The following is a 27,997-nucleotide window of genomic DNA, read 5'->3' as shown; positions in this document are numbered from 1 at the left end:
TTGTCCTATTTAATGTTGGGATAAATTATTCATTAACTATTAGTTTACGTCTGTTCTTTACTATGGTCAGTTTCGCTCTCCTTCTCTTTTTGTGCCGAGTTCAGGCGATTATAGCTTCAAGTCTATCGAGCAAAACGCTTTCGCTGCGATTCCATATTGTTCCGTATTTAGTAAAGCTCTGCTGATCTGGCAAATTGATTGGTTTCCATCAACTGATCAGGTAATGAACTCAGAAACCAAGTCCAGTCAAACTAAGACTTTGAATGGCTATGGAGGCTGGGTCACTGAAGATAATTAAGGCGGAGATAAACAGATTTTTGAGCGATAAGTGAAAGAAGGTTTCGGGGGGTTGGGCAAGGAAGTGGAGCTGATCCATGATCAAATCAGCCATGATCTTATTAAATGGCGGAGCAGGCCCGGGGGAGGGGGGTGCGGTGGGTGGCAAATGGCCTACTCCTGCTCCTATTTCATATGTGCTTATGTTCTTATGATGGTAGTCTGATGTGTAATTTCCATTTTGCTCCTTTTTGCAGCGAACATCGCGGCGATTGTGATCCTGTCCCGAGGAAGGTGCGGTCTCTCCAGGTGTATCACGCGGTACCTGGTGTTCATGGCGGTGACCGATCTCCTGGTCATTATCACCGCTGTGATATTGAATAGAATTGGTGGTATCTATTTCCGGAATAGCATTCTGTCCACCACACCAGCGTGCAGCATCAGCACTGTGCTCATTTATTCATCAAGAGACAGTTCTGTCTGGTTAACGGTCGCGTTCACCTTTGATCGATTTGTGGCCATTTGTTGCCAGAAGCTGAAAACAAAATACTGCACCGAGACAACGGCGGCTGTGGTGATAGGAGCGGTCTGTGCCCTGAGTTGTTTAAAAAACATCCCTTTCTACTTCACGTATGAGCCATTATTTACTATTAATAAGGTGGCCTGGTACTGCAACATAAAACTTACTTTTTATGTTTCACCCGCTTGGACAGCGTTTGACTGGCTGGACCGTATTCTAACCCCGTGTGCACCGTTCCTCCTGATGTTACTGCTCAATGCTGTGACCGTCAGATACATTCTAGGGGCTAGTAGGGTCCGCAGGAGACTCCGGGCCCAAAACAATGGAGCGAGTCAGAGTGATCCAGAGATGGAGAGCCGGCGAAAGTCCATAATTTTACTCTTCACCATCTCGGGAAGTTTCATCCTGTTGTGGTTGACGTATGTTATCAATTTTCTCTATGTCCGAATTGAAAACAATAATTATTTCAATGACCCCAAATTTATTCTGCAGGAAAGTGGAAACATGCTTCAGCTCCTAAGCTGCTGCACTAACACGTTTATTTATACAGTGACTCAGAGTAACTTCAGACAGCAGTTAAAGAACGCGCTGAAATATCCATTGAATCTAGTGTTAAATTACTTCTATGACGAAACTAGCTATTCCAGCACTCAACCTCCATTAAGCTCTGCACTGTCGTCTTTCGTTCCAATTCTCCAAACCCGCTGGTCATTCCTATTCTCCACAGTGGAAACATACACTTTATCACCCAATTTAATGTTGTAAACTGATTTATTTTATTTCCAAGTGACCCGTCATGTCCTATGGATGCTGACACTTACCTTAGTGCAGTAAGTCAGTTGTATCTTTAGGAATAACTTGGTTTTTGAGGTGGATGCACTCAGCCGTGGTAGCCCTCTTGCTCAGTTAGAAGAATGTGGGTTCAAGTCCCATTACAGGCTGACCCGCCAGTGCAGTACTGATGGAATGCTTCTTTGTCAGATGGTGCTGTCTTTCAAGTGAGACTTTAAACCGAGGTTCCGTCTTCCCTCTCAGGTGGATGCCAAGGATCTGAGTGTATTATTTTCAAGAAGTGAGTAAATGTTCTGCCGATGCCCTGACCAATGGTTATCGCTCAACAAATATCACCAAAACTGATTATCTGCGCCTGTATTTATTTCTCGGTAGGTGGAACTTTGCTGAGTGCAAATCCGCTGCCACGTTTCCCTGCATTACAACAGTGACTACACTTCAATATAAAGCACCTTGGAACCTCCCTGGATGTGAAGCTCCATGGAACCTTCTTGGGAGTACATCGCCTTGGATCCTCCCTGGGAGTAAAACACTTTGGAACCTTCCTGGGTGTAAAAAATTTTGGATCCTCCCTGGGTCTGAAATACTTTGGAACCTCCCTGGGAGAAAAACAATTTGGAACCTCCCTGGGTGTAAAACACTTTGGAACCTCACTGGGTGTAAAGCTCCAGGGAACCTCCCTGGGTGTAAATCGCCTTCGAACCTCCTTGGGTGTAAAACATTTTGAAACCTCCCTGTGGGTGTCAAACACTTTGGAACCACCCCCCATCCCGGGCGTAATGCTCTTTGGAACCTCCCTGGGTGTAAAACACTTTGGAACCTCCCTAGGTGTAAAACACTTTGGAACCTCCCTGGGAGTAAAACACTTTGGAACCTACCTGGGTGTAAAACACTTTGGAACCTCCCTGGGTGTAAAACACTTTGGAACCTCCCTGGGTGTAATGCTCTTTGGAACCTCCCTGGGTGTAATGCCCTTTGGAACCTCCCTGGGTGTAATGCGCTTTGGAACCTCCCTGGGTGTAATGTTCTTTGGAACCTCCCTGGTTGTAAAACACTTTGGAACTTGCCTGGCTGTGAAACACTTTGGAACCTCCGGGTGTAAAACACTTTGGAACCTTGCTTGTTGTAAATATCTTTGGAAACTCCCTGGGTATAAATCTCTTTGGAAGCTCCCTGCGTGTAAAACACTTTCGATCCTCCCTGGGGATACATCTCTTTGGAAACTCCCTGGGTGTGAAGCACTTTGGAACCTCACTGGGTATGAAACACTTTGGAACCTCCCTGAGTGTAAATATCTTTGGAAACTCCCTGGGTGTAAATATCTTTGGAACATCTCTGGGTGTAAAGCACTTTGGAACCTCCCTGGCTGTAAAGCTCCATTGAACCTCCCTGGGTGTAAAGCCCTTTGGAACCTTTCTAGGTGTAAAGCACTTTGGAACGTCTCTGGGTGTAAAGCCCTTTGGAACCTCCCTGGGTGTAAAGCGCTTTGGAACCTCCCTGGTTGTAAAGTTCTTTGGTACCTTCCTGCATGTCACACTCTTTTGGTCAACCCTCTCTGCAACGCCCTTTGGAGCCTCCCGATAGGTTGGACAGACAAGTTCATTACTGCTCCCAGATGAGAACAGCTTCGTTGTTCTATCCTCCTAGTGCCCACCGCTCAGCCGCAGTCCTTTGTCCGTACAGCTGAGATTGGACATTGCATCAGTAAAGGGAAAAGGATTGAAACTGCAGCGAGTGAGTTGTGTCCCGAAAATGGAATACTGTTACTTTGCCTCTAGCAGAGATAAGCTATAATTTTATTATCCCTCTTTCGTTCTCCTTTTTACCAAATTTTCTGTCTCCACTTTAAACACAAGTAGCTGTATCCATTAATGAGAGAGCTACAGGCCCGAATCTTAAACATAACACTACCAGCTCACTTGGATGTACAAAATGTCCCTCGTTGTTTTCACTTGGAATAGCCTAAACGGGCAAGGAATAATTGCTCCGTTACTGATACAGTAAATATAAGAAAATATATTCTCCATCGTTAGTTCTAGCGAAATTGAAAGAATGTTTGTACAATATTTCGCTAGAAATCTCCGAAAAATAAAACTGTAAAGTGTCTACACACAAAAGTGGGACTACATCTCGGTCGCAGCTTTTTCGTAATGTTGTTCTGTTGCATTAATCGTTGATTAATGTAAACAGCACGCACTTTTACATCGCAATCTCTGCCTGTTGTAATTTGAAGAACAACTCTTCAGTCTTACATGTGATGAACCTCCCCTATCCATTCCAGCTGCCTCTGTTCCAATGAAATGATAAGAATATATACACTGAGACTGTGAAATAGGAACGTGAAGGGTAAGTGTTAGAGAAAACATGGTGATGTACTGGGCCAACTGATTACCAGGCACTGACTGGCACTTCTTCAATGTATAAATATACACTGTGAACTTTATGGCTTTAAAGGAATGTTTGCAATTCACCAAATCAACACGTTTCTCTTCCGTGTCTATTCGCTGATACCAAAAAATAAATGCTTCGTGTCATTCTGGCTAATATATCATTCCTCTTGCGCGGTGCACAACAACAATAAATTACATTTATTCAGCGCCTTTAACATAGTAAAGAATCTCAAGGCACTTCACAGGATCTTTATAGAACAAAATGTGACAACGAGTCACTTAAGGAGATATTAGCGCAGGTGATCAAAAGTTTGGACAAAGAGGTAGGGTATAAAGAGCGTGTTAAAGAAGGAGAAGGCGTCAGAGAGGCGTAGATGTTTAGGGAGGGAATTAGAAAGCTTATGCCTTTTCAGCTGAAGGTACAGCTGTCAAAGTTTGAGCGATTAAGAACACAAGAAATAGGAGCAAGCATAGGCCATTTGGCCCGTCGAGCCTGCTCCGCCATTTATTAAGATCATGGCTGATCTGATCACGGAATCAATTCCACTTCCTTGATCGCTCCCCATCACCCTTTACACCCTAATCACTCAAAAAGCTGCCTATCTCCGCTTAAAGATATTCAGTGACCCAGCCTCCACAGCTTTCCTTGGCAGAGAAATCCAGAGATTTAAGACACACTGAGAGAAAAATTCCTCCTCATTTCCGCTCTGAATGGGCGACCCCTTATTTTAAAACTATGCCCCCTAGCTCTTGAATAACCCACGAGGGGAAAAATCCTCTCTGCATCTACCGTGACGAGCCCTCTCAGTATCTTGTATGTTTCAATAAGATCAACTCTCATTCTTCTAAAGGCCAAGGAGTATATGCCCAACTTGCTCAACCTTTCTTCACAAGTCAACCTGTTCATCTCAAGAAGCAACCTAGTGAAGCATCTCTGAATAGCCTCCAATGCAAGTATATCCCTGCTTGTATAATGAGACCAAATTCGTACACAGTACTCTAGGAGTGTTCTCACCAATACTTTACACAGATTTGTAGGACTTGTCTGCTTTTATACTCTTTACACCTTGCAATAAAGGTTAACATTCCATTTGCCTTCCCAATTATTTGCTGTATCTGCATACCAAATTTTTATGTTTCATGCACACGGACCCCATTTCACTCTGTACTGCAGCATTTCGCAATTATTCTCCATTTAAATAATAATTTGCTTTTTTATGTTTCCTGCCAGATTTTCTGTGTCCTCCTCACAATTTGCTTTCTCACCCATCATTGTATCATTAGCAAACTTGACAACATTACATGGACCCTTCATCCAAATAATTATTATAGATTGTAAATAGTTGAGACACTTGCACCGCAGTCTTTATCATTTGCCAACCGGAAAATGTTGCATTATTCCAGACTCTATGTTTTCTGTTCGGTAGCCAGTCCGCTATCCATGGTACTATATTTCCCCAAACCCCGTGCACTCTTATCTTGTGCAGTAACCCTTTATGTGGCACTTTATAGACTGCCTTCTGGAAATCCAAACACATCACATCCACTGGTTCCCCCTTTTATATCCTCAAACAACTCCAGAAAATTTGTCGAACATGATTTCCCTTTCATAAAACACAGCTGACTCTGCTTGACTTTATTATTGGTTTCCAAATGTCCTGCTTATTGCTTGCTTAATAATGAACTCCAGCAATTATCCAACGTCAGATATTAGTCTAACTGGTCTATAGTTTCCTGCTTTCTATCTGCCTCCTTTTCAAATAGTGGTGTTGCATTTGCGGTTTTCCAATCCACCGAGCCCTCTACAAACTCCAGGATATTTTACTAGATTAGAACCAATGCATCCAGTATCTCCGCAGCAACTTCTGTTAAGATCCTAGGATGCAGGCCACTAGGTCCAGATGACTTGTCCATCTTTAGTCGCCATATTTTACCGAGTGCTTTTACTTTAGTGATAAGGATAGTTTAAAGTTCCTCCCTCCCTATACCCCCTTGATTATTTTTATTGCGATGTTTTTATTCTACCATAAAAACCGATACAAAATATGTATTCAAAGTATTAGCCACTTCCCTGTTCCCCATTATTTTTTCACCAGTCTCATCATGTAATGGACCAATATTTACTTTTGCTACTCTCGTCCTTTGTTTATACCTGTTGAAGCTCTTACTATCTGTTTGTTTATATTTCTTGCTAATTTACTCTCATAATCTATCTTTCCTCTCTGAGTTTTTTTTTTAGTCATCCTTTGCTGTTTAAAAAAATTCCCAATCCTCTGGCCTCCCAGTTACCGGAGATATTCAAGAGGCCAGAACTGGAGCAGCGCAGAGATCTCGTAGGTGTGTCGGGTTGGAGGAGACTACAGATGTCCAGAGAGGCGAGACCGTAGAGGGATTGGAAAACAAGAATTAATGTTATAAAATCCAGCATTTATCAGACGAGGAGCCAACATGGGTCAGCGAGCACTGGGATGATTGGTAATCAGGATTTATAGCGAATTAAGCCATGGACAGCAGAGTCTTGGATGATCTAAAGTTTACGGTGGGGTAGAATGTAGGTAAGCTGCAAGGAGTGCATTGCAAAGTCAAGTCTAGATGTCAAAAAGCAATGGCTCATGTTTTCAGCAGCAGCTGAGCTGAGGCAGAGATAGATTTTGCGAAGTTATGGAGTTCGGAGTAGGCGGTCGTGGTGATGGATCAGTAATGTGGTAGGGTGCACATCCAATGTTCAATTATGGCACCAAGATTACGATCAGTCTCGTTCAGGCTCAGAAAGTTACCAGGTAGAGTCAGTAATTAGGGAACGGGGTTTGTGCCAGAGACCAAAGACAATATTTAGTACTGGATGTAGCACAGGCTGTTTGACAAATCTGAGAGAGTTTAGGTGTCGAGAGACCAGATGATGAGGTAAAGCGTGGTGTCATCAGCATACATGTGCAATCTGTAATATTGTGTTCGGATATAATCGCCGAGGGGCAGCACGGAGATGGGAAGCATGAGTTGCCAAGGATAGATACTTGGGGAACTCCAGAGGTAACAGTGCTGGAATGGGAATTGAAAGAGGTCCAGAATTGAACACAATACACTAAATGTGTTTTACCTACAGTCTTTTATATGTACTTGTACTTCCACCTTTTTGTATTCCAGTTCGCTTGTAATAACTTGCGATAATGGCCAATATTCCATTAGCCTTTCTGAATATATTTTGTGCCTGTCCACTGAAGTGTAGTGCTCCCTGTACGTGGGAACCTCTCTGTTACTCTCAAGTTCCAAGCTTCTCACAATTTAGTAAATACTCTGATCTATCTCTCTTAGGTCCAATTGGATGATCTCAAACATACTCACGTTAAACTCCAACTGCCACAGTTTTGCCCGGTTTTGGATTATATCTCAATGTATTGGCATTAAGTATGATCTCATTGAAAGACGTAAGATTCTCAGAGGGTTTGATAGGCTAGATGCTCAGACGGTGTTTCCCTTGCCTGGATGGTCTAGAAATAGGATGTTTCATCTCAGGAACAAGGGTCGACCATTGAGGACTGAGATGAGGAGATTTTGTTTCGCTCAGAGGGTTGCGATTCTTTGGAATTCTGTAACGCAGAGGACTGTGGATGTTCAGTCGTTGATTATATTGAATGCTTAGAGTGATATATATTTGGACGCAAATGTAATCATGTGATATGGGGATCAGGTGGAAAATTGGGGTTGAGGTCGAAGAACAGCCATGATCTTATTAATTGGCGCTCAGGGTCAAGGGGCCGTATGGTCGACTTCTGCGCCTATTTATTTTGTTCTATGATATTCAGCATTCTTTGCCAGACTTTGCATCAATACAGTTCAATTCCAATAGAGTGCTTTCCCATTCATCTCGCATTGTAGGCGTGTGATCTCCATTGGGCTGGGAAATCATTTCCCCTTGCAGATTAGGTCAAGGAGCTATATCCAGGAACTGTGGGTTTTAGACTTTGCAACCAGACCGCATAATGCCCTCACCCCACATCAACATAAACCAGTTAACTGCTAGATTTGCATTTAAAATGTATTTCACATGGCTTCCTCCTGAATTTCGAGCAGGAATTTCCTGGATCCTACTTACTTAACAATCACGCTGAACTATGAACCAGTATATGCCTCAATCTGGGCGCCAGTAACTTTCGCCCAAATTTGCATTGATCTTACAAGAGAGCATATACCCCATCCGATTTGATTCCCATTAACAAATAAATAAATTAGGGTGGGCTGTACAATCAATCTACTGCAGGATTTGATGCCCTGTAGAGGTTACAAGTTTTAATCTTGTTTTAATAAAGCTGTCAAAACTATACACCCGCAGCTAACCTTTGACTGCAGTGCATGCGTATGTCAATAATCAAACTTGTTAATAAATTAAACCTAATTTTCCACCAATCTTTGTTGGTTCTTGATAGGGGCAACTGTCAGAAACCCGAATGTGAATTTTGCTACTGAAATATTTGACACCGAGCCGCATTAGGAGAAATTAGCGCAGGTACCAAAAGCTTGGTCAAAGAGGTAGATTTTAAGGAGCGCCTTGAAGGAGGAAAGGGAGGTAGAGAGGCGGAGAGGTTTAGGGAGGGAGATCCAGAGCTTGAAGCTCAGGGAACTGAAGGCACGGCCAACAATGGTTGTGCGATTATAATCAGGGATGCGCAAGAGGGCAGAATTAGAGGCTGGAAGAAATTAGAGAGATTGGAGAGGCAATGCCATGGAGGGATTTCAAAATAAGGATGGTAATTTTGAAATTAAGGCATTACTTAACCAGAAACCAATGTAGCTCAGTGAGCCCAGGGACGATGGGTGAGCAGGAAACGGGCAACTAAGTTTTGGATACCTATCGTTTATGTAGGGTAGAATGTGGGAGGCCAGCTATGAGTGCATTGGAACAGACACATCTAGAGGTAACAAAAACATGGATGAGGGCTACAGCACTGGATGCGCTGAGGCAAGTGCTGTGGCCACGTCGTCAGAAGCTCATTTCAGGGTCAAAATATGATATCAAGGTTTGCTTCAGTCTCAGACAGAAGTTGGGCAGAGGGATGGAGTCAGCTGCTCCAAGGAAATCACGTTTCACACATTTATTTGAGTTATGATATTCTTTTATCATTTCCTCAGTAATGTATTCCAGCATGTGCCCGACGACTGAGTTCAGGCTACCTGGCCTGTAGTTCCCTTTCTTTTTAATCTTTGCTCCATTTCTTGAATAGTGGCGTTATATTTATTACCTCCCAATCCACTGGGCCATTCTATTATCAGAAAAGTTTGGAAGATGACAACCAATGCATCCACTATCTCTGCAATCACCCCATTTAGAACGCTAGGGTGTAGGCAATCCGGTCGAATGGATTTGTAGGCCTTTAGTCATTTTGGTTTCTCAAGTACTTTTTCTCTTCTGATATTAATGAATTAAAGTTCCTCACTCTTAATATTCCCTTGTTTTTCCATTGCTTTTTTATGTTTTTGTGTCTATTACTGTGAAGGCAGAAATAAAATATTTGTTTAAAGTCTATGCCATTTCATTATTTCACCTGTTCCAGTCTGAAAGGAACCAACACTTACTTTTGCTAATCTCTTCCTTTTTACATACTTGTAAAAGGTCTTACAATCTGTTTTTATCTTTCTTGCTACTTACTCAACATTTACCAAAAGATGTAGTAGAAAAACATCTATAAACTAGAAACTAGATGTCATAAAGATTAATCGTTGCGGAATACAAAAGGTCCGATGATGTCTAACCAATCTGCTTAATTTATTTGAGGAAGTAAATAAAGGGTAATGCAGTGGACGTAATGGCTCGGATTTTGCGGTTGCATATGCAGCGAAACTGTCAGCGTTCACCACGTTTATCCTGTGAATCTGACAGCAACTTCTGTCTGATTCCTTCTCTTTCTAGACTACTCTTTATTCTAACGTGCCTTCTCTCCCAGTTATATTCTTGACATGTTTCTCCTCTCTGACACATCACCCTTGTTTCCCTCCCTCTGCCAAATAGGTTTGAACAGTAACAGTGTTACTGTGACCTCCTTTCATGTTTGGCTCTTTGTTTCACCATGGCAACTCCACAACAAGCTTTTCATAGAATCTCTTAAAATCGCTTTAGGCCTGTATAATTTCTATTTGAATCCAGTCTAATGCATCCAACCCATTCGAGTAAAAGTGACTCACATCTGCTTGTTCCATTCACTGTATTCAATTCCCATGCGTGAAAATCATTGTTAATTTGTTTGTTTAAATAACTGACAAAAATAAATTTATGATGTGATCAAATCGTCTCTCGGACGAGTAACACCAGATATAAACAAAGGTACCTTTGTATGTGTCACAGAGAATGGCTCACAGAAAATGCATGCACCACAAAAGAGCCTGATTTATACCATTTACTACATCGTTCTTGCAGCTCTCGGAGTGCCATGTAAGTTATTGTATTAATTTATTATTGATACAAATCGCTTACTTGTTGGAGTTAAGTTATAATTGTCTCGTTGTCTTAACCACCAATTCCTCCCTTAAAGTTGTATCCTTTGAGACAATAATGTATCCCAGCTTTCTGTTTTTTATTTTTTTGAAACAATTAGTTAACTTCCGATTCACACTCTTACACACACTCATACACTCATGCACACAATGGATACAGGATTATTCTCCTTCACAACCGATTTGCAGCCTCGTATCTGAACCCGCCCAGTTTATGGAACACAGCACTGATAGCCTTGCCGTTGTTTCTACAGGAAAATCCGAGACATTGTGTCTTACTTCTGATCAGTGCCTTGAAATGAGGTTTAAAAGCTTTGGCCCTGACTTTGCTAAAACAATTAAAGGCGAGGCTATCAGTGCTTACTCTTATTAAAAGTAAATCGGACATCAACTTGCGGCGTCCACACATGCAGAATCAAATGGTGAAATCAGAAAGTTGCCATCCGAGTTGCTTGGCTCCTACAGGAGCTTCCTGTATCCTTTAACCGGTACTTGCCGACAGACTCGGCTTTCAAAAACACGGCGTGAAGTAGGAATAGTTATGTGATAGATACACACTTTACACCGCAGAATCATTTAGGGTAAGTCAATTGATATGTAAATTATTTTTAACGGCGAGATAATTATTAATGACTGTCAAGCTATCTCTCTGGGACTGTAACATAACGTTTACATATGCATAGTCCTGTTCCTTCAGTTGTTAATTTTTGTTGGAGATGTTCAATAAGTGTAAAAGATAAATATTTGTTATTTCTTTCACTTTTATCTCTCTCCCTTTATCCTAGCTTTCGTTGCTTCAATTTATTTCGCTTTACCTGATTGGTTTTGAAGTAACTATTCTAACTACACTTCTTGGTTCAGATTCTGCGGATTGTTCGATCTGATTGGTTAATAGTGGACAGCGTTCAACGAACAACGCTAGCCGTTCATTGTACTTACACTTGCCCACAGACTTTATATGGATTTTTGCACTGGAACTTTTGGTCTGCAGAAATCCAAAACAGCGCCGATCAGTGTGTGTAGAGGACCATTAAATGCGTATCTCCTTAACCAACCAGACTGAAAGAAATCCTTACACGGACATGCCAAGTTTGATCCAGGAAGTGTAAGTTATAATAGTTAATCAAAAGCCAAGTCATGGACACAAAGCAAAAGAAAGTGATGGAAAAAAAGAAGAGGATAAAGGAGAGGCACGGATTTTGCAGTTAGCTGCCCTCAATTAATACTGCCCACAATCATCTAGCGATCACTGTGGCATGGATTGCACCTTTCCCAACATTAATTTCATTCTGGTGTTACCTATAGGGGATCACTGGCGTGCAGCGACAGTGATGTCATCAAGCAGGCTAAGAAGACGGTGACAATGAATAATTCTTTAAACAGCAACCCAGGAAGTAGAAAGCATGGATTATCATTCACTTTTTACTCATTTAATAGCAAGCGCAAATGATATTGGGACATACTCATGGCATTAAGAATGAAGTTGAAATATAAATAAAAAAACTTTAAATATATATTGTATTAATTTAACAATCTAGGATTTTTTTCACAATGCAGAAATCTAACAGTCTACTACGTATTTATCCAATGCAAGAGAGCGTTTTCAACAGTAATTATGACTTGCTATGCCTTTAAACCCGCCGTTCGCCGCATTCAACAAGGCATAACGTTTTCAGTTTTTTAGATGCGATATTAGAGTGTAAAAGTGGAAGTTCACCTTAATTCCGATGATTTTAAGATTTCTTTCTTCGAGAGCTTCATCAGTGCACCCTATGGAGGAGCAGGGTATTACTTGCAGCAACTTCCAGATTTCGACATTTAAATCTGCGTCTTTGGACACTAGAATGTGCTGGTAGTTTCATAAGTTAATGAAGGCAAACGCTGAGAGTTTCGTCATTCTTACAAAGACAAAATCCTGGCCAAATTATTTGCTTGATTTTGAATTGATGATTCATTAAATTATTAATTCTTACCTTGACGTTGAAAGCTCATTTTCTGTTTTTATATTTTCATCATTTACCGTTGCTTTTTAATTTATTGTGATTTCACAGTTTCTTATTTTCCAATTAACTTCAATGTTCCATGTACTGCAACAAACTACCTTCACTTTTAACCCATTATTTTTCACGTTATTTTACTTTCACTCAGGTCTTTTGACAAACTTCAGTTGTAATTTCAAATGTTACTGTATTATTCCATAAAAACATAAGAATATGTGAAAAAGAAGCAGGATTAAGCTACCTGGCCCCTCGAGCCTGCAACGCCAATTAATGAGTTTATGGCTGATGTGATCATGGACGTCCCTGCACGCTCCCCATAACCACTTCCGCTCAAAAATCTGTCTCTGCCCGCCTTACATCTATTCAATGACCCAGCCTTCACAGCTCTCCGGGGTCGAGAATTCCTTAGATTTAGAACACTCTGAGAGAAGAAATTCCTCCTCACCTCAATTTTAAATGGTCGGCCTTGATTCTGAATCTCTGTCCACTAGTTTAAGTTCCCCTATGAGTGGAAATATCCTTTTTTGAACACCGACTAATGCAAGTATATCTTTCCTTAAATACGGAGACCAAAGCTGTACGCAGTACTCAAGGTGTGGCCCCACCAATACCCTGTACAGTTGTTGGAGAACTTCTCTGCTTTATGTTCTATCCCTCTTGCAATAAAGGTCAACATTCCATTTGCCTTCCTGATTACTTGCTGCACCTGCATACTCACTCTTTGTTTTTCATGCACAAGGACCCCACAGGTACCTATGTACTGCAGGTCTTTGCAATGTTTCATGTCCTCCTCACAATTTACTTTCGCACTTATACCACTTGGTTATATGCCATGCATCGGTATCAACGGACATTATGTTAGTTCTGTAAAATAAAGAGGCTACTAACTTCAGACACCATTCACACAAAGTCATATTGGAATTCTAATCTGCCATTTCTCTTACTTGCAGCGAATTTTGTGACGAAAGGGATCCCTTCCCAAGGAAGGTGTGGTCTCTCCAGATGTATCATTTTGTATCTGGTGTCGATGGGGCTGACCGATCTCCTGGTCATTATCATCGCTGTAATATGAAATAGGATCAGTATTACTTATTCCCCAGGTAGCTTCCTATCCATTACCCCGCTGTTTAATGTCAGTAGTGTATTAATATTTGCAGCCAGTTCGGCCTGGTTCACACATCGCTTTCACTTTCGATCAATTTGTAGCCATTTCTTGCAAAATCGTAAAACAAAATACAGCATCGAGAAAACGGCGGCTGTGGTTTTTGAACGGTCTGTGCGCTGTGCTTTACATCCATTTTGATTGTATCTATAAATCATCGTATATAATTAACAAGATATCGTGTTACTGCAACGTTAAGTTACTTTTTTATACGCCTCCTTTATGGACAGCGTTTAACTGGAGTGGCTGCATTCTAGCCCCGTGGCTCCCGTTGATTCTGATCTTGCTGCTCAATGCTCTGATTGTTAGACGCATTCTAGGCCAGTAGAGCCCGCAGGAGACTTCGAGCCCACGGCAATGAAGATACTCAGAGTGAGCTAGAAACAGAGAACCGCAGAAATTCCATCGTTTTACTCTTCGCCATGTCATGAAGTTTTAACTTTTTATTGATGGCTATGTTGCAAAGGTATTATTTGTTGAAATTACAAAAGGTAATTATTCCGTGGGTTTCAATTTCAATGAGCCAAAGTTTATTTTCAGGTTATTTGTAACTATGCTGAAGCTTTTGAGTTCCTGCACCAACACCTGTATTTATGCCATTATCCAGAATAAATTCAGACAATAGTTGAAGAATATGGTGACGTTTCCTCTCAATCTACTTGTTAAATGATTTACATAATTACATAGATTGTAACATTGATTCTGTCCAATATCCCACGATGCAGACCTTTACCAAACATATGCACTCACTACCTTTGCTTTCACACGGAACTCCCAGATTGCCTCTCGCTCCAAGATTGTTCCACATACATACAACGTGGGCATGTTTGAGGGTATTTTAACTATTTCTCCCAAATCGAATCTTGTAAAAGGCTCTGATTAGGTTTTATGTAATTCTATCCATTCTGCAGGCGCTGTCTTACTTTTGCACAAATTTTAGAGCGCCAATCACCCTTGACAATCTCGACATTAATAATTGAGATAGTCAGATTATTGAATATAAGCAGATGCACGTATAGATTATGAAATAAAATAACTTAGTTGGTATTGTGTGTAATTAAACGAAAGTACTGTAAGATTGTAAGGTTAAAACAGACAACAGCGAGATGCAAAGCTGTAGAAGTGAGCTTTTATCAGAGGGGAGTGTGAAGAAGGAATTTCGATTGCCAGCTTAGAAAAGAAAAAATCAATATTATGAAATAAAGGTTTGAAGAGATAAGACATCAACACATGCACAACAAATAGTAACAGTTAAACTTAGGACAAAATGAGTGCAACTGTATCAATAGCATTTACGCAGAGAGGTAGTCCTAACATATGGTACAAACATTCTTTAGAAAAATACCACTGTCTGAAGCTGCTGGAAAATCTTCAATCTGCTTCTTCTGAGGCTAGTGTAAAAAGCAAACACAACACGCATGTGAACTCCTGATGACCAATCATTTTCAAATTATTTATAAATACTACCGATCTCATATGCATTGTGCATAATTGGTGTGTATTATTATCTCTTTGAATTGATTTCCTACATTACAACAGCGATTGTACTTCAGAAGAACTTTATTGATTGTAAAGCGCTTTGGTGCATCTGCGGTTCATGAAAGGCGCTATATAAATGCAGGAGCTTTAAATAATCTTTTAATTGTTCTCCATTTTTCGAACTTGTGTTACAGGTAAAGAATGCATGATGAATTTTAATACCTTCATATTAAAGCAATAAGGATAAATGGCAATATTCTATAATACGTCTAAACATAGGCAATACAGATACATGACAATTATCAATAATGCCTCTACTTAAAGTAAATAGCGATATATGACACTATTCTATAATATCTTCACATAAAGCAATAAATATACATGACAATAACCAATAATATGAACGAATTAATCCAGTAGTGTGATGTATAGCCATATCCTATGTAAACCCAACAATGATGTGTTAGACGTTTAGTTTCATGTTAGTTTCATGATGTGGAATCTTTATGGGGAGAGCTGCATAACAGCAAAGGGCAAAAAACGTTAGTGGGGGTTGTGTACAGACCTCCAAACAGTAGTAGTGATGTTGGGGAGGGCATCAAACAGGAAATTAGGGGTGCATGCAATAAAGTTGCAGCAATTATAATGGGTGACTTTAATATGCACGTAGATTGGGATAGCCAAACTGGAAGCAATACGGTAGAGGAGGATTTCCTGGAGTGCATAAGGGATGGTTTTCTAGACCAATATGTCGACGAACCAACTAGGGGGGAGGCCATCTTAGACCGGGTGTTGTGTAATGAGAGAGGATTAATTAACAATCTCATTGTTCGAGGCACCTTGGGGAAGAATGACCATAATATGGTGGAATTCTGCATTAGGATGGAGAATGAAACAGTTAATTCTGAGACCATGGTCCAGAACTTAAAGAAGGGTAACTTTGAAGGTAGGAGGCGTGAATTTGCAAGGATAGATTGGTAGATGATACTTAAGGGGTTGATTGTGGATGGGCAATGGCAGACATTTAGAGACCGCATGGATGAGATACAACAATTGTACATTCCTGTCTGGCGTAAAAATAGAAAACAGAAGGTGGCTCAACCATGGCTATCAAGGGAAATCAGGGATAATATTAAAGCCACGGAAGTGGCATAGAAATTGGCCAGAAATAGCAGCGAACCTGGGGACTGGGAGAAATTTAGAACTCAGCAGAGGAGGACAAAGGTTTGATTAGGGCAGGGAAAATGGAGTACGAGAAGAAGCTTGCAGGGAATATTAAGACGGATTGCAAAAGATTCTACAGTTATGTAAAGATAAAAAGGTTAGTAAAGAAAAACGTAGGTCCCCTGCAGTCAGAATCAGGGGAAGTCTTAAACGGGGAACCAAGAAATGGCAGACCAATTGAACAAGTACTTTGGTTCGGTATTCACTAAGGAGGACACAAACAACCTTCCGGATATAAAAGGGGTCAAGGGTCTAGTAAGGAGGAGGAACTGAGGGAAATCCTTATTAGTCGGGAAATTGTGTTGGGGAAATTGATGCGATTGAAGGCCGATAAATCCTCAGGGCCTGATGGACTGCATCCCAGAGTACCTAAGGAGGTGGCCTTGGAAATAGCGGATGCATTGACAGTCATTTTTCAACATTCCATTGTCTCTGGATCAGTTCCTATCGAGTAGAGGGTTGGCAATGTAACCCCACTTTTTACAAAAAGAGGGAGAGAGAAAACAGGTAATTATAGACCGGTCAGCATGACCTCAGTAGTGGGTAAAATGAAGTAATCAATTATTAAGGATGTCATAGCAGCGCATCTGGAAAGAGGTGACATGATAGGTCCAAGTCAGCATGTATTTGTGAAAGGGAAATCATGCTTGACAAATCTTCTGTAATTTTTTGAGGATGTTTCCAGTAGAGTGGACAAGGGAGAAGCAGTTGATGTGGTATATTTGGACTTTCAGAAGGCTTTCGACAAGGTCCCACACAAGAGATTAATGTGCAAAGTTAAAGCACATGGTATTGGGGGTAGTGTGCTGAATTGGATTGAGAACTGTTTGTCAGACAGGAAGCAAAGAGTAGGAGTAAATGGGTACTTTTCAGAATGGCAGGCATTGACTAGTGGGGTACCACAAGGTTCTGTGCTGGGGCCTCAGCTGTTTATACTGTACATTAATGATTTAGACGAGGGGATTAAATGTAGTATCTCCAAATTTGCTGATGACACTAAGTTGGGTGACAGTGTGAGCTGCGAGGTGGATACTATGAGGCTGCAGAGTTACTTGGATAGGTTAGGTGAGTGGGCAAATGCATGGCAGATGAAGTATAATGTGGATAAATGTGAGGTTATCCACTTTGGTGGTAAAAACAGAGAGACAGGCTATTATCTGAATGGTGACAAGTTAGGAAAAGGGGAGGTGCAACGAGACCTGGGTGTCATGGTCCTTACTATTAGGGAGATCAAGAGGTATGGCGAGAAAGCAGGAAGGGGATACTGAAGTTGCATGTTCAGCCATGAACTCATTGAATGGCGGTGCAGGCTATAAGGGCCGAATGGCCTACTCCTGCACCTATTTTTCCATGTTTCTATGTTTCTATGTTAACTAAATGTTCGTCCTGCGAAGGATTCAATTACCAATAATAGGAAGGTTCCTGAATTTAGAACACCTACCATGCCCTTCCGCTGTCTTTCCCTCATTTGTCACCACCACTCAGGCACGCCGCTGTGTGACTGAAATGTCCTTAAATATCTTTGTTGTGTACCCTCTGTACCTGCTGCGTTAGAAGTTGCCCCATGTCATCTGCAAGGACCAACTTCGGAAGCCATCTGGACTGGAAGATGACATTCTTTGCTGCTTCGAGAACCTTTTACGAAGGATAAGAGCATAACATATGACTCTGACATGTTAACTCTACTTCAGTCAGGTACTCCCAGATAACCGCTTTCCTAGATGAACGATATCGATGGGAGTCACAGTGAGTCACTGAGAGACAATATTCCCATTTATTTTACCAGGGATACAAACAGCCGCAGGAACAGGATGTGTTTGGAGTCGATCCCCATCTGCATGTAAAACAGATTCTGACCAGTGACCCACCGATTTATCAGATTCATGTCATGTCGTAGATATATATCATAACGTTGACACCAAACATCTTACCAATGTTCGTCAAACTCTTTCCATCGCTGATTCTTCCAACATGCTTCGAGTTTGCACATGTCATTTCAGTATACAGAAATGACTTTATTTCTCCAGCATGGATGATCAGTCCAAGGAGTTGCGGTAGCACTGATATTAAAGAAAGAGGTAAAGGCAGTAGGGAGAAAGGCTCTTAGCTCAGAACATCAGAATGTGGGCTCAGTATGGGTGGAGGTCGGATGAAACAAAGGGCAGTAAACAGTGGTGGGAGTACTTTATAGCTGCACTGAGAGTACTAACAGTAGTGGACAATATATAAATTGTGAATGATTATTAATCTTCATATGGACTGTGAGAAACACATTGGCAAAAAGTACTTGAAGGATGAGTTATTGGAATGCATTCGAGAGAGTTTACTAGAACAATGTGTCGATGAACCAAAAAGGAACAGGTTATTTTATATCTAGCATTGTGTGACGAGGCAGGGTTAATTAGTAACCTTCTAGTGAAGTATCATCTGGAGAAGAGTCATTAAATTATGATGGTATTCCATGTTAAGTCCGAAACATCAGTCTTAAATTTAAACAATGCCATTTAGAGGCGAGTTGGCTGAGATACATTCTAGTAATTAGATTAAAAAATATGACGGAAGATGAAGTGGAAGATATTTAAATGAATAATTCATGATTGTCAACGAGTATACATAACGTATGGGAAGAAACTCCATTGGAAAATCACGACAGCCATGACGAACTAAACAAGTTATGGATAGTACTTGGTTAAAAGAAGAGGCTTATAGTGTTTCAAAAACTACTAATAACCATAAAGATTGGAAAGGTTTTAAATATCAGCAATGATGAGTAATAACTTGATGAACAGGGAGAATATAAATTATGAGAGTTAAACAGAAATAAACTTTAAAAGATATAAAAGCTTTTGCAAGTATGGAAAAAAACATATGAGCGAAATTAAACGTGGGTCCCTGAGAGGCAGAGACATGAGAAATGTTAATTGTAATAAGAAAATCGCAGAGGGTTTCTACAAATGTTTTTTGTGTGTCTTCACAGTAGAAGACACAAAGATAATAACGGAAATTGTGGGGAATCAAATGTGTATTTATAGTGAGGAACTTAAAGTATTTATTAGCAGTAAAGTAAAAGTATTGGAGAAATTAATGGACTGAAAGACGACAATCCCCTGGACCTGACGGCCTACCTCATAGGGCTCTAAAAGAGGTAGCTGCAGAGATAGTGGATGCATTGATTCCCCAGAATCTAGAACGGTACCAGTGGATTGGAAGGAGGAAAATATATCCCGGCTATACAAGAAAGGAGGGAGAGAGAAAACAGGAAACCATAAACTGGTTTGCCTGACATCAGGAATAGGGAACATGCAAGAATCTAATATTAAGGGCATAGCAACATGGCACTTGGAAAAACTCAAAAAAGTTAGGTAGAGCCAAAATTGTTTAATGAAAGGAAAATAGTGTTTGACAAATATATTCATGTTTTTTAAGGGGTAGATAAGGCGGAACCGGTGGATGTAGTATATTTGCACTTCCATAAGACATTCAATAAGTTGCCACACAAGAGGTTTTTACACAGGATTAGGGATCATGCAATTGCAAAATGTAGCATGGATTGAGGATTGCTTACGGCCAGTAAAAATGAAAAAGAAAGACTTGCATTTATAGAACACGCTTCATGAACACCGGACATCACAAATAATTTTACAGTCAATAAAGGACTTTTGAAGTGTAGTTATTGTTGTATTGTAGGAAACACGGCAGCCAATTTCACACAGCAATCTCTCGCAAACATCAATGTGCAATGTCGAGATAATCTGTTTTAAAGGATATTTATTAAGGAATACATATTGGCAAGAACAACGGGGAATATTCCCCTATTCAGTGCTGTGGGATCTTTTACATAGACCTGAGAGCACAGCAGGGGCCTCAGTTTATTGTCTCATCTGAAAGACGGCAACGCCAACAATTCAACACTGCTTCAGCCTAGAGTTTTGTGCTGAACTATTTGGTGTGGGACTTGAAGCCAGAAGCTCTGATTCAGAGGTGAGGGTGCTGCCTACCGAGCCACGGCTGGAAAGGAGAGCAGGAATAAACAGGTGTTTTTCTGAATGGCTGGTTGCAACTTGTGGGTTACCAAGAAGACCAATGCTTTGGCTTGAGCAATTTCAAATCTACATCAATGACTAAATGAAGAGACGTGCAGAAATATATCCAAGTTTTCTGATGAAACAATGTGACGTGGGAAGGTAAGTTGTGGGCAGGATGCAAGGAGGCTCAAAATGGTATAGACCTTTAAATGAGGTTAAATGATTCGGCAAATCGTGGCAAACCCTGCAGTTCACGGGCTGGTTCATGTTAACAGAGGCTCAGTTTTATGTTAAGTGGCCGAGTTCATTTTAGCAGAGGTCGAAAACTTTGGTCAGGGGCCGGCTTCATGTTAGCTTAAGGGGACAATTCTACAGGAGGTGCATGAATAGCGAGTCCAGGGGTTATATGTGCATAAATCGTTGAAGATGGCAGAGCAGGTTGAGAAAGCGTGAAAAGATACTGGGCTTCAAAATAGAGGCATAGAGTACAAAAGCATGGAAGCTTTGACATACCTTTATGAAACACTGGTTCGGCCTCGACTGGATTATTGTCTCCAATTCTGGACAACTATTTTACGAAGGCTGTTAACGCCTTAGAGAAGGTGCAGAAACAATGTACGTCAAAGGTTCCTGGGTGAGGGAATTGAGTTACATGGATAGACTGGACATACTGTGGTTGCTCTCCTCAGAAGAACATGGAAGTTGGAAAAGTGACTGGATTGAGGTGTTCAAAATTATGAGCGGTCTGTACAAAGTAGTTAGAGAGAAACTATTCCCATTGGCAGAATGGTGGAGAACCAGAGGACAGGTGATTTAACGTGATTGGCAGAAGAACCAAAGGCTACATGAGGATAAACATTTTTTATCCAGCTAGTGATTAGAATCTAGAAAGAACTGCCTGAAAGGGAGTGGAGGTAGTTTCAATCACTGCCTTCAAAATGGAGTTGGATAAGAACCCGAAGGAAAAAAAAACTGCAAAGATACGGGGAAAGGACGGGGTAGTGGAGCTAGCTACATTTTGAACACCTCAATCTCGTCACTTTTCCAACTTCCATGTTCTGAGGAGAGCAACCACAGCTTGTCCAGTCTTTCCATGTAACTCAATTCCCTCACCCAGGAACCTTCGACGTACTTTGTGTCATAGAGGTGTAGTGGTAAACATAGTTGCTTTCCAAGCAGTTGACCTGGGTTCAATTCCCAACCATCATATTTTTTACTTTTTGAGGATGTTTCCAGTAGAGTGGACAAGGGAGAACCAGTTGATGTGGTATATTTGGACTTTTAGAAGGCTTTTTACAAAGTCCCACACAAGAGATTAACGTGCAAAGTTAAAGCACATGGGATTGGGTGTAGTGTGCTAACTTGGATTGAGAACTGGTTGGCAGACAGGAAGCAAAGAGTAGGAGTAAATGGGGACTTTTCAGAATGGCAGGCAGTGACTAGTGGGGTACTGCAAGGTTCTGTGCTGGGGCCTCAGCTGTTTACACTGCATTAATGATTTAGACGAGGGGATTAAATGTAGTATCTCCAAATTTGCTGATGACACTAAGCTGGTTGGCAGTGTGAGCTGCGAGGAGGATGCTATGAGGCTGCAGAGTGACTTGGATAGGTTAGGTGAGTGTGCAAATGCATGGCAGATGAAGTATAATGTGAGGTTATCCACTTTGGTTGTAAAAACAGAGAGACAGACTATTATCTGAATGATGACAGATTAGGAAAAGGGGAGGTGCAACGAGACCTGGGTGTCATGGTACATAAGTCATTGAAGGTTGGCATGCAGGTACAGCAGGCGGTTAAGAATGCAAATGGCATGTTGGCCTTCATAGCGAGGGGATTTGAGTACAGGGCAGGGAGATGTTACTACAGTTGTACAGGGCCTTGATGAGGCCACACCAAAGTATTGTGTACAGTTTCGGTCTCCTAACTTGAGGAAGGGCATTCTTGCTATTGAGGGAGTGCAGCGAAGGTTCGCCATACTGATTCCCGGGTTGGCGGGACTGACATATCAAGAAAGATTAAATCAACTGGGCTTGTATTCACTGGATTTCAGAAGAATGAGAGGGGATCTCATTGAAACGTTTAAAATTCTGACGGGATTAGACAGGTTAGATGCAGGAAGAATGTTCCCAATGTTGGGGAAGTCCAGAACCAGGGGTCACAGTCTAAGGATAAGGGGTAAGCCATTTAGGACCGAGATGAGGAGAAACTTCTTCACCCAGAGAGTGGTGAACCTGTGGAATTCTTTACCACAGAAAGTTGTTGAGGCCAATTCGCTAAATATATTCAAAAATGAGTAAGATGTAGTCCTTACTACTAGGGGGATCAAGGGCTATGGCGAGAAAGCAGCAATGGGGTACTGAAGTTGCATGTTCAGCCATGAACTCATTGAATGGCGGTGCTGGATCGAAGGACCGAATGGCCTAATCCTGCACCTGTTTTATATGTTTCTATGATCTGGCAGAGACCTGGTACCGGCTTAGCTGGCAGAATGGCCTCCTTCTGCGTTGTAACTATTCTATCATTTCTGATGAAAAGACGAGTCCTGTGTTAAACGAGCCGAGGTCATGTTAACAGAGACCGAGTTCTGTGCTCAGAGGGCCGGTTTCATATTAACAGAGATCGATTTCTGTGCTCAGAGCCGCGTTCATGTTAGCGGAGACCCAGTCCTGAGTTCAGTGACCGGGTTCATGTTAACAGAGGCTGACTCCTGCGACCAGGGGCCGGGTTAATGTTAACAGAGGCCGAGTCCTGTGTTTAGAACCGAGTTTGTGTTACCAGCGACCCAGTCCTGAGCTCAGGGGCTGTTTTAATGTTAACTGAAGGTTATAATCCTAAAGTGGGTGCATGAACAGAGAGAGCTAGCTGTATATGTGTGCAAATCGTTGAAGGTGGGCAGGGTAGGTTGACAAAGCGGTTACAAGTCACACGAGACACCGGGCTTCAAGAATACAGGTATAGAGTACAAAGGACATTGTTATGAACCCGCCCAAAATACTGGTTCCACCTCAATTGGAGTATTGTGTCCGATTCTGAGCACTGCATTTTAAAAACGATCCGAAAGATTTCGAGAAGGTGCAGAAAAGTTTTACAAGAATGATTCCACAGATGAGGGACTTCAGTTACCTGGACAGACTAGAGGATCTGTGGTTGTTCTCCTTAGAGCAGAGATGTTTGGCACGTGATAGAGGTGTCCAAAATCATGAAGGTTCTGCACAGAGCAGATCGAACGAAACGATATGCATTGGCAGAAGGATAGAGAACCAGAGAACACTGATTTAAGGCGATTGGTAAAAGAACCAAAGGCAATATAAGGAACAAACTTTTTCGCACAGCTAGTGGTTAAGATCTGGAATGCACTGCCTGAAAGAGTGGTGGAGTCACCGAGGCCGACCTGGTTGGGAACACCAGCAACTACAGCGGAGATAAGATGAGCTAGCCCAACGCAGGGAGCAGCGTAAGCCGTCCTGAGAGGAAGACAAAAGCAAAGTGGGTGACAAAACCGATTTCACAGCAACTCAGGTAGCTGGTTGTTGGCGTAACTTGGAGTGACATCGAGCCAAGCGGCGAGCTCGGGGCCCAGAAGAGTTTGGCGAACAATGGAAAGTTTCGGAGGTTGGCGAGCAGTGTGAGGTCCGGAGGACGGTAACCAGTGGGAGTTCCGGATGTCACCGATCAGCACGAGCTCCGCAGGTCGGTGAGCAGTGGGAGCAGTGGCAAGGTTCGGAGGTCGGCCAGCAGCAGGAGGTTCGCTAGTCGGCGATTAGGGAGAGGACAGGAGGTCGGCGAACTGTGGACATTAGCGAGGAGCGGAGGACGGGACCAGCGAGGCCTGGAGATGGGAAGTGGCGAGGAATAGATGTTGGGAACAGCGAGGGCAGTACCCATGAGCAGCAACTTCGAGTCCCATGAATCCCAGGGAGACCGAACTGCTGGAACGAGAGACGAAGACAGTTGGTGTATGCATGAGTGTACGTACTATACCTTTGCAGCAGAGCGTGGTCTTCAGTCACCTTGTATCCCCTTGCCACTTGGCCAAGACCTTGCTCTGCCAAGCCCGTGTGATAGCTGGTGTGCAACCGCAACCCGAGTTTAAAATATATCACATACAGGCATTTTCCTCCCTTCAAAAGGAAGTGCTGGACCTGGAACGTCAGGACCCTCATGGACAACTTCAACAGTGATATACAGAAATGTCGCATTACTGTCGTTGCCCGGGAACTCTGATGTTTTAATGGACACATCACCGCATTAAGCGAGATAGCGGCTAGGGGAAAGCCAGCTCAAAAAACAAGGCGGTGGGGACAGCTTCTTCAGGAAAGATAAACCAGAAGAAGAATGCCGGCTCCGTAGTGTTAGCTTCGACATAAAAAAATTAGCTAGTCGGCCGTGTCAGAGACTCCCCTTGCTGGATAAACGAAAGCATCATGATTCTTTGCCTCACCCTAGCCCAGAACCAGGGTGCTACGGTCTACAGAGCGTACCCCCCAACCCGGGAAGCAACAGACGTGACCAAAGAGTAATTCTACTCCAGGCTCGAACAATCCCTGTCCCTCGGCTCAGCGGGTGTATTGTATAGGGTTAATCATATAGGGTTAATGATGATATTTAGTCATCTTGAGTGTGTTTCTGTCCCAGGCCTCATGGAATGATATGCAGAGAAACAGAGAGAGAGAGCTTGAGGCCTCATGCTTTGTGGACGAGCACCTGCGGCCTTATAGATTATGAGTTCGCCATAAGCCACATACACATGTTTTGCTCAATAGTATGTTATTTGATAATAAAAAGGTACAGCACTGTCCCGTAGCTCTTCGAACTTCACCTTGGACCGAAATTCGCGAGCTGTGCCGGGGCCCTCAATGCTCCAGACCAGCCGTCCCTTGAGGAGTTCTGGACGGGCAGAAGGCCGTGAGCTTTGTTACTTTGTATCATACTTCTCTTTTGTTCATAAACTGTATTTTTAATGTTTCTTTTCTCTCAGTAAACGGTATGTTATTCTTTACTTCATTTGCCTTGTCTCTTATTTAACATTCATCCAGATCCCGAATCTGAGTCTATTATTATCGATCCAAAACATTTTGGCGTCACAAACAGGATCTGGTAAAATGCTTAAGAGAAAAGACGAAGAGCAGTCTCCTCCTGCGAGAGAGAAGTATAGAATACCAGGGTGGGGCACGAGGGATGAGGGTTTTGGCTCTCTTGCCAAGGTGCTAGCCCGGTTTAGACCCCGGCAACATGGGGAGACGCCGTTATTGGAACAGAACAAAGGTAGAGCCGTACCCCATGCAGTACTGCCTCTCCTGGACGAAGAGGGCTTCCCACAGGAGAAAAATAATCTCCCACAAATGGAATGGATTTTGTTGATAGCCTTAAGGGCGATTTGTAAACAACTGAAGGAAAGTGAGACAGAAATCCTACCGCTAAAAACAGCTGTTAAGGTTTTGGAAATTCAAAACTCGACCCTGACTGAAGCAGTCCACACTGCACAAGAGCGGGCGGTCAAGGTCAATGACCAAACAGAATCTTTAATATGCCGTCTGGTGACAGTAAAAATTAAAAAGAAAGCTAGACGACGGAAATTACAGCTGGATTCGAAATATATCGTTTGTATTTGCTGCTGCATGTGGTATGGGCTTGCTCAATCCGATCCCAGTGAGTGTTTAAAAGCCCATGCAAAATCATATGGGGAATGTATACAAGGTGGAAGAAATGGAGAGGAGGGGGGAATGGGAGAAACTAAAGACCCTCCCCCATACGCTGCGAGCACGGAAGCTAGACCCCTTATAACAAATAAGACGAAACAATAAGATGGGGAACAGCCGGTAACCACTAGAGGGGTGCATGACTTCACCACTCGTGAGTTACAAGAAATGGTTACTATTGGGGTCCAGCAAAACTATCCCTCTGCCGTTGATTGGGAAGGGGAGGTAAAACCTTGGAAGACTATGGCAGAGTGTGCAACACAGTTGCGCAACATGGCAACACAGGGAGGAATATATCACCAACAATCTGGGGGGCCAGATCAGGAGCTCTTTACTGCAGGAAGGCGGAGCAGGCTGATGAAGAGTGGCCCTCCTATGATGAGGGGTGCGCTACACGCATTATTTGGACCAGCCCAAGGGCAGCGGGTGGCGCACGCCTGCCTATTTTTAGGACAGTTAGAGGATGTAGAAGATCCCCTCGACTAGGGGTGTTGCCGGAATCCGGGAGCACCCCCTGTTACAACTATATCAACCCAAGCTCCCGGGGATCTGAGGCCACACATTCTGATTACTTACCTGACAGGGGAGTAACCATAATCAGCTTTGTTGAATGACGAAAGACTTTGTGAATGACTGTCTGTGAATGAAAGCGCTTTTGTGTTTTTTTGTCTGCGGAATGAATTTTTCATATGTCTGAAAGCCTGTTTGGAAAAATAGTGGAGCTGCCTGTTTGTTTTAGCTCCACCCATTTTTTCAAACAGAGTGAAAACATGTTTAACCCTTCGTAGTGTTTTCCTGTATGTGGGAAGTCTTCAGAAAGTGTGAACCATACAGCGGACACCATACAAGAGCTCTTGGGGGCGGGTATCATTGGACATGCAGTGTCCCCCTACAATAGTCCTGTTTCGCCTGTGCAGAAACCCGACAAAAGTTGTAGATTGACTGTGGACTACCGATAACTGAACAAATTTACCCCTCCCCTGGCAACCGCTGTTCCAGATGTAGCAACTATAACAGAGCGGATGTCTAAATAAGGTGCGGAGTGGTATGCGGTAATCGACCTGGCCAATGAGACACACAAGGTCAGGCGAGCGCAGGAAAGCTCCATAATGCGCTGGAAATTGTATTTCGCAGACAGAGCAAGTACAGGAATAGAAGGAATCACCAGACTACATGATCATGTGGATGAGTGCCTACATATAGCTGAGAGTGAACTTACGCAGTCGTCTGTCAGTTTAACCAAAGAGTCACCCGTCTCCTGGGGCGTGTCTTTTGAACAGTTAACACCTGAAGAACGTAGCCATGCCTGGTTCACAGATGGCTCAGCGGTCTGGCGAAACGGCCTTCGGTGATGGCGAGCCGCTGCCTTCAATACAAAAACCCAGACAAATGTGTATGTTGAGGGCGTGGGAGGCTCCAGCCAGCTCGCAGAACTAGCAGCTGTAGTCCTTACGTTAGAAGAGGAACAGCAACAAGTACACATATATACTGACTCATGGGCAGTAGCCAATGGCATGGCGAGCTGGATGCAAAACTGCCATGAACATAACTGGCAAATAACTGGCAAAGACTTGTGGGGAAAGCACGTATGGGAACAAATATCGTTCAAAGTCCAGAAGATGAAAATAGCTGTATATCATGTGGACGCTCACGTGAAAAACACTTCAAAGACCTCTGAATATAATAACACCATTGATAATATAGCCCGGGTATGGGCTTTCAAAGAGGCGGAAGAGGAAGAATATGGCAAAGGCAAGTGGACCGACCACTAATCTGGACGTTTGTGCATTCATGGTACGATACAATGGGCACGAAATAGGGTGTTACATTTGATTACGGACGGTGTTAAACAGATCATAAACACCTGTGAAATTTGTCAAAAGGTGAAGCATGTTCCCTACAATGACAAACCGGTGCCCACATTAAGAGAGGGACTCAACCAGC

General features: G+C 42.5%; 1 protein-coding gene and 1 pseudogene across 1 annotated transcript in view; one reads left to right on the top strand and one right to left on the bottom strand.

The window, feature by feature from the left end:
- Window positions 1-1,561, top strand: part of LOC139235668 (probable G-protein coupled receptor 139) — a 65,316-nt gene extending 63,755 nt beyond the window's left edge. The window contains exon 3 of the mRNA XM_070866709.1: window positions 534-1,561. Within this exon, the coding sequence (XP_070722810.1) occupies window positions 534-1,561 (1,028 nt within the window). The remainder of the gene's footprint in view (window positions 1-533) is intronic.
- The window catches only part of LOC139235515 (zinc finger protein 229-like), a 211,144-nt pseudogene that overhangs the window by 65,745 nt on the left and 117,402 nt on the right, over window positions 1-27,997 (bottom strand).

This window comes from Pristiophorus japonicus, chromosome 23 (assembly GCF_044704955.1).
Source record: "Pristiophorus japonicus isolate sPriJap1 chromosome 23, sPriJap1.hap1, whole genome shotgun sequence".
Taxonomy (NCBI): Eukaryota; Metazoa; Chordata; class Chondrichthyes; family Pristiophoridae; genus Pristiophorus; species Pristiophorus japonicus.
Note: the sequence above shows the minus strand (reverse complement) of the source record. Positions and strands in the feature narration are given on the sequence as shown.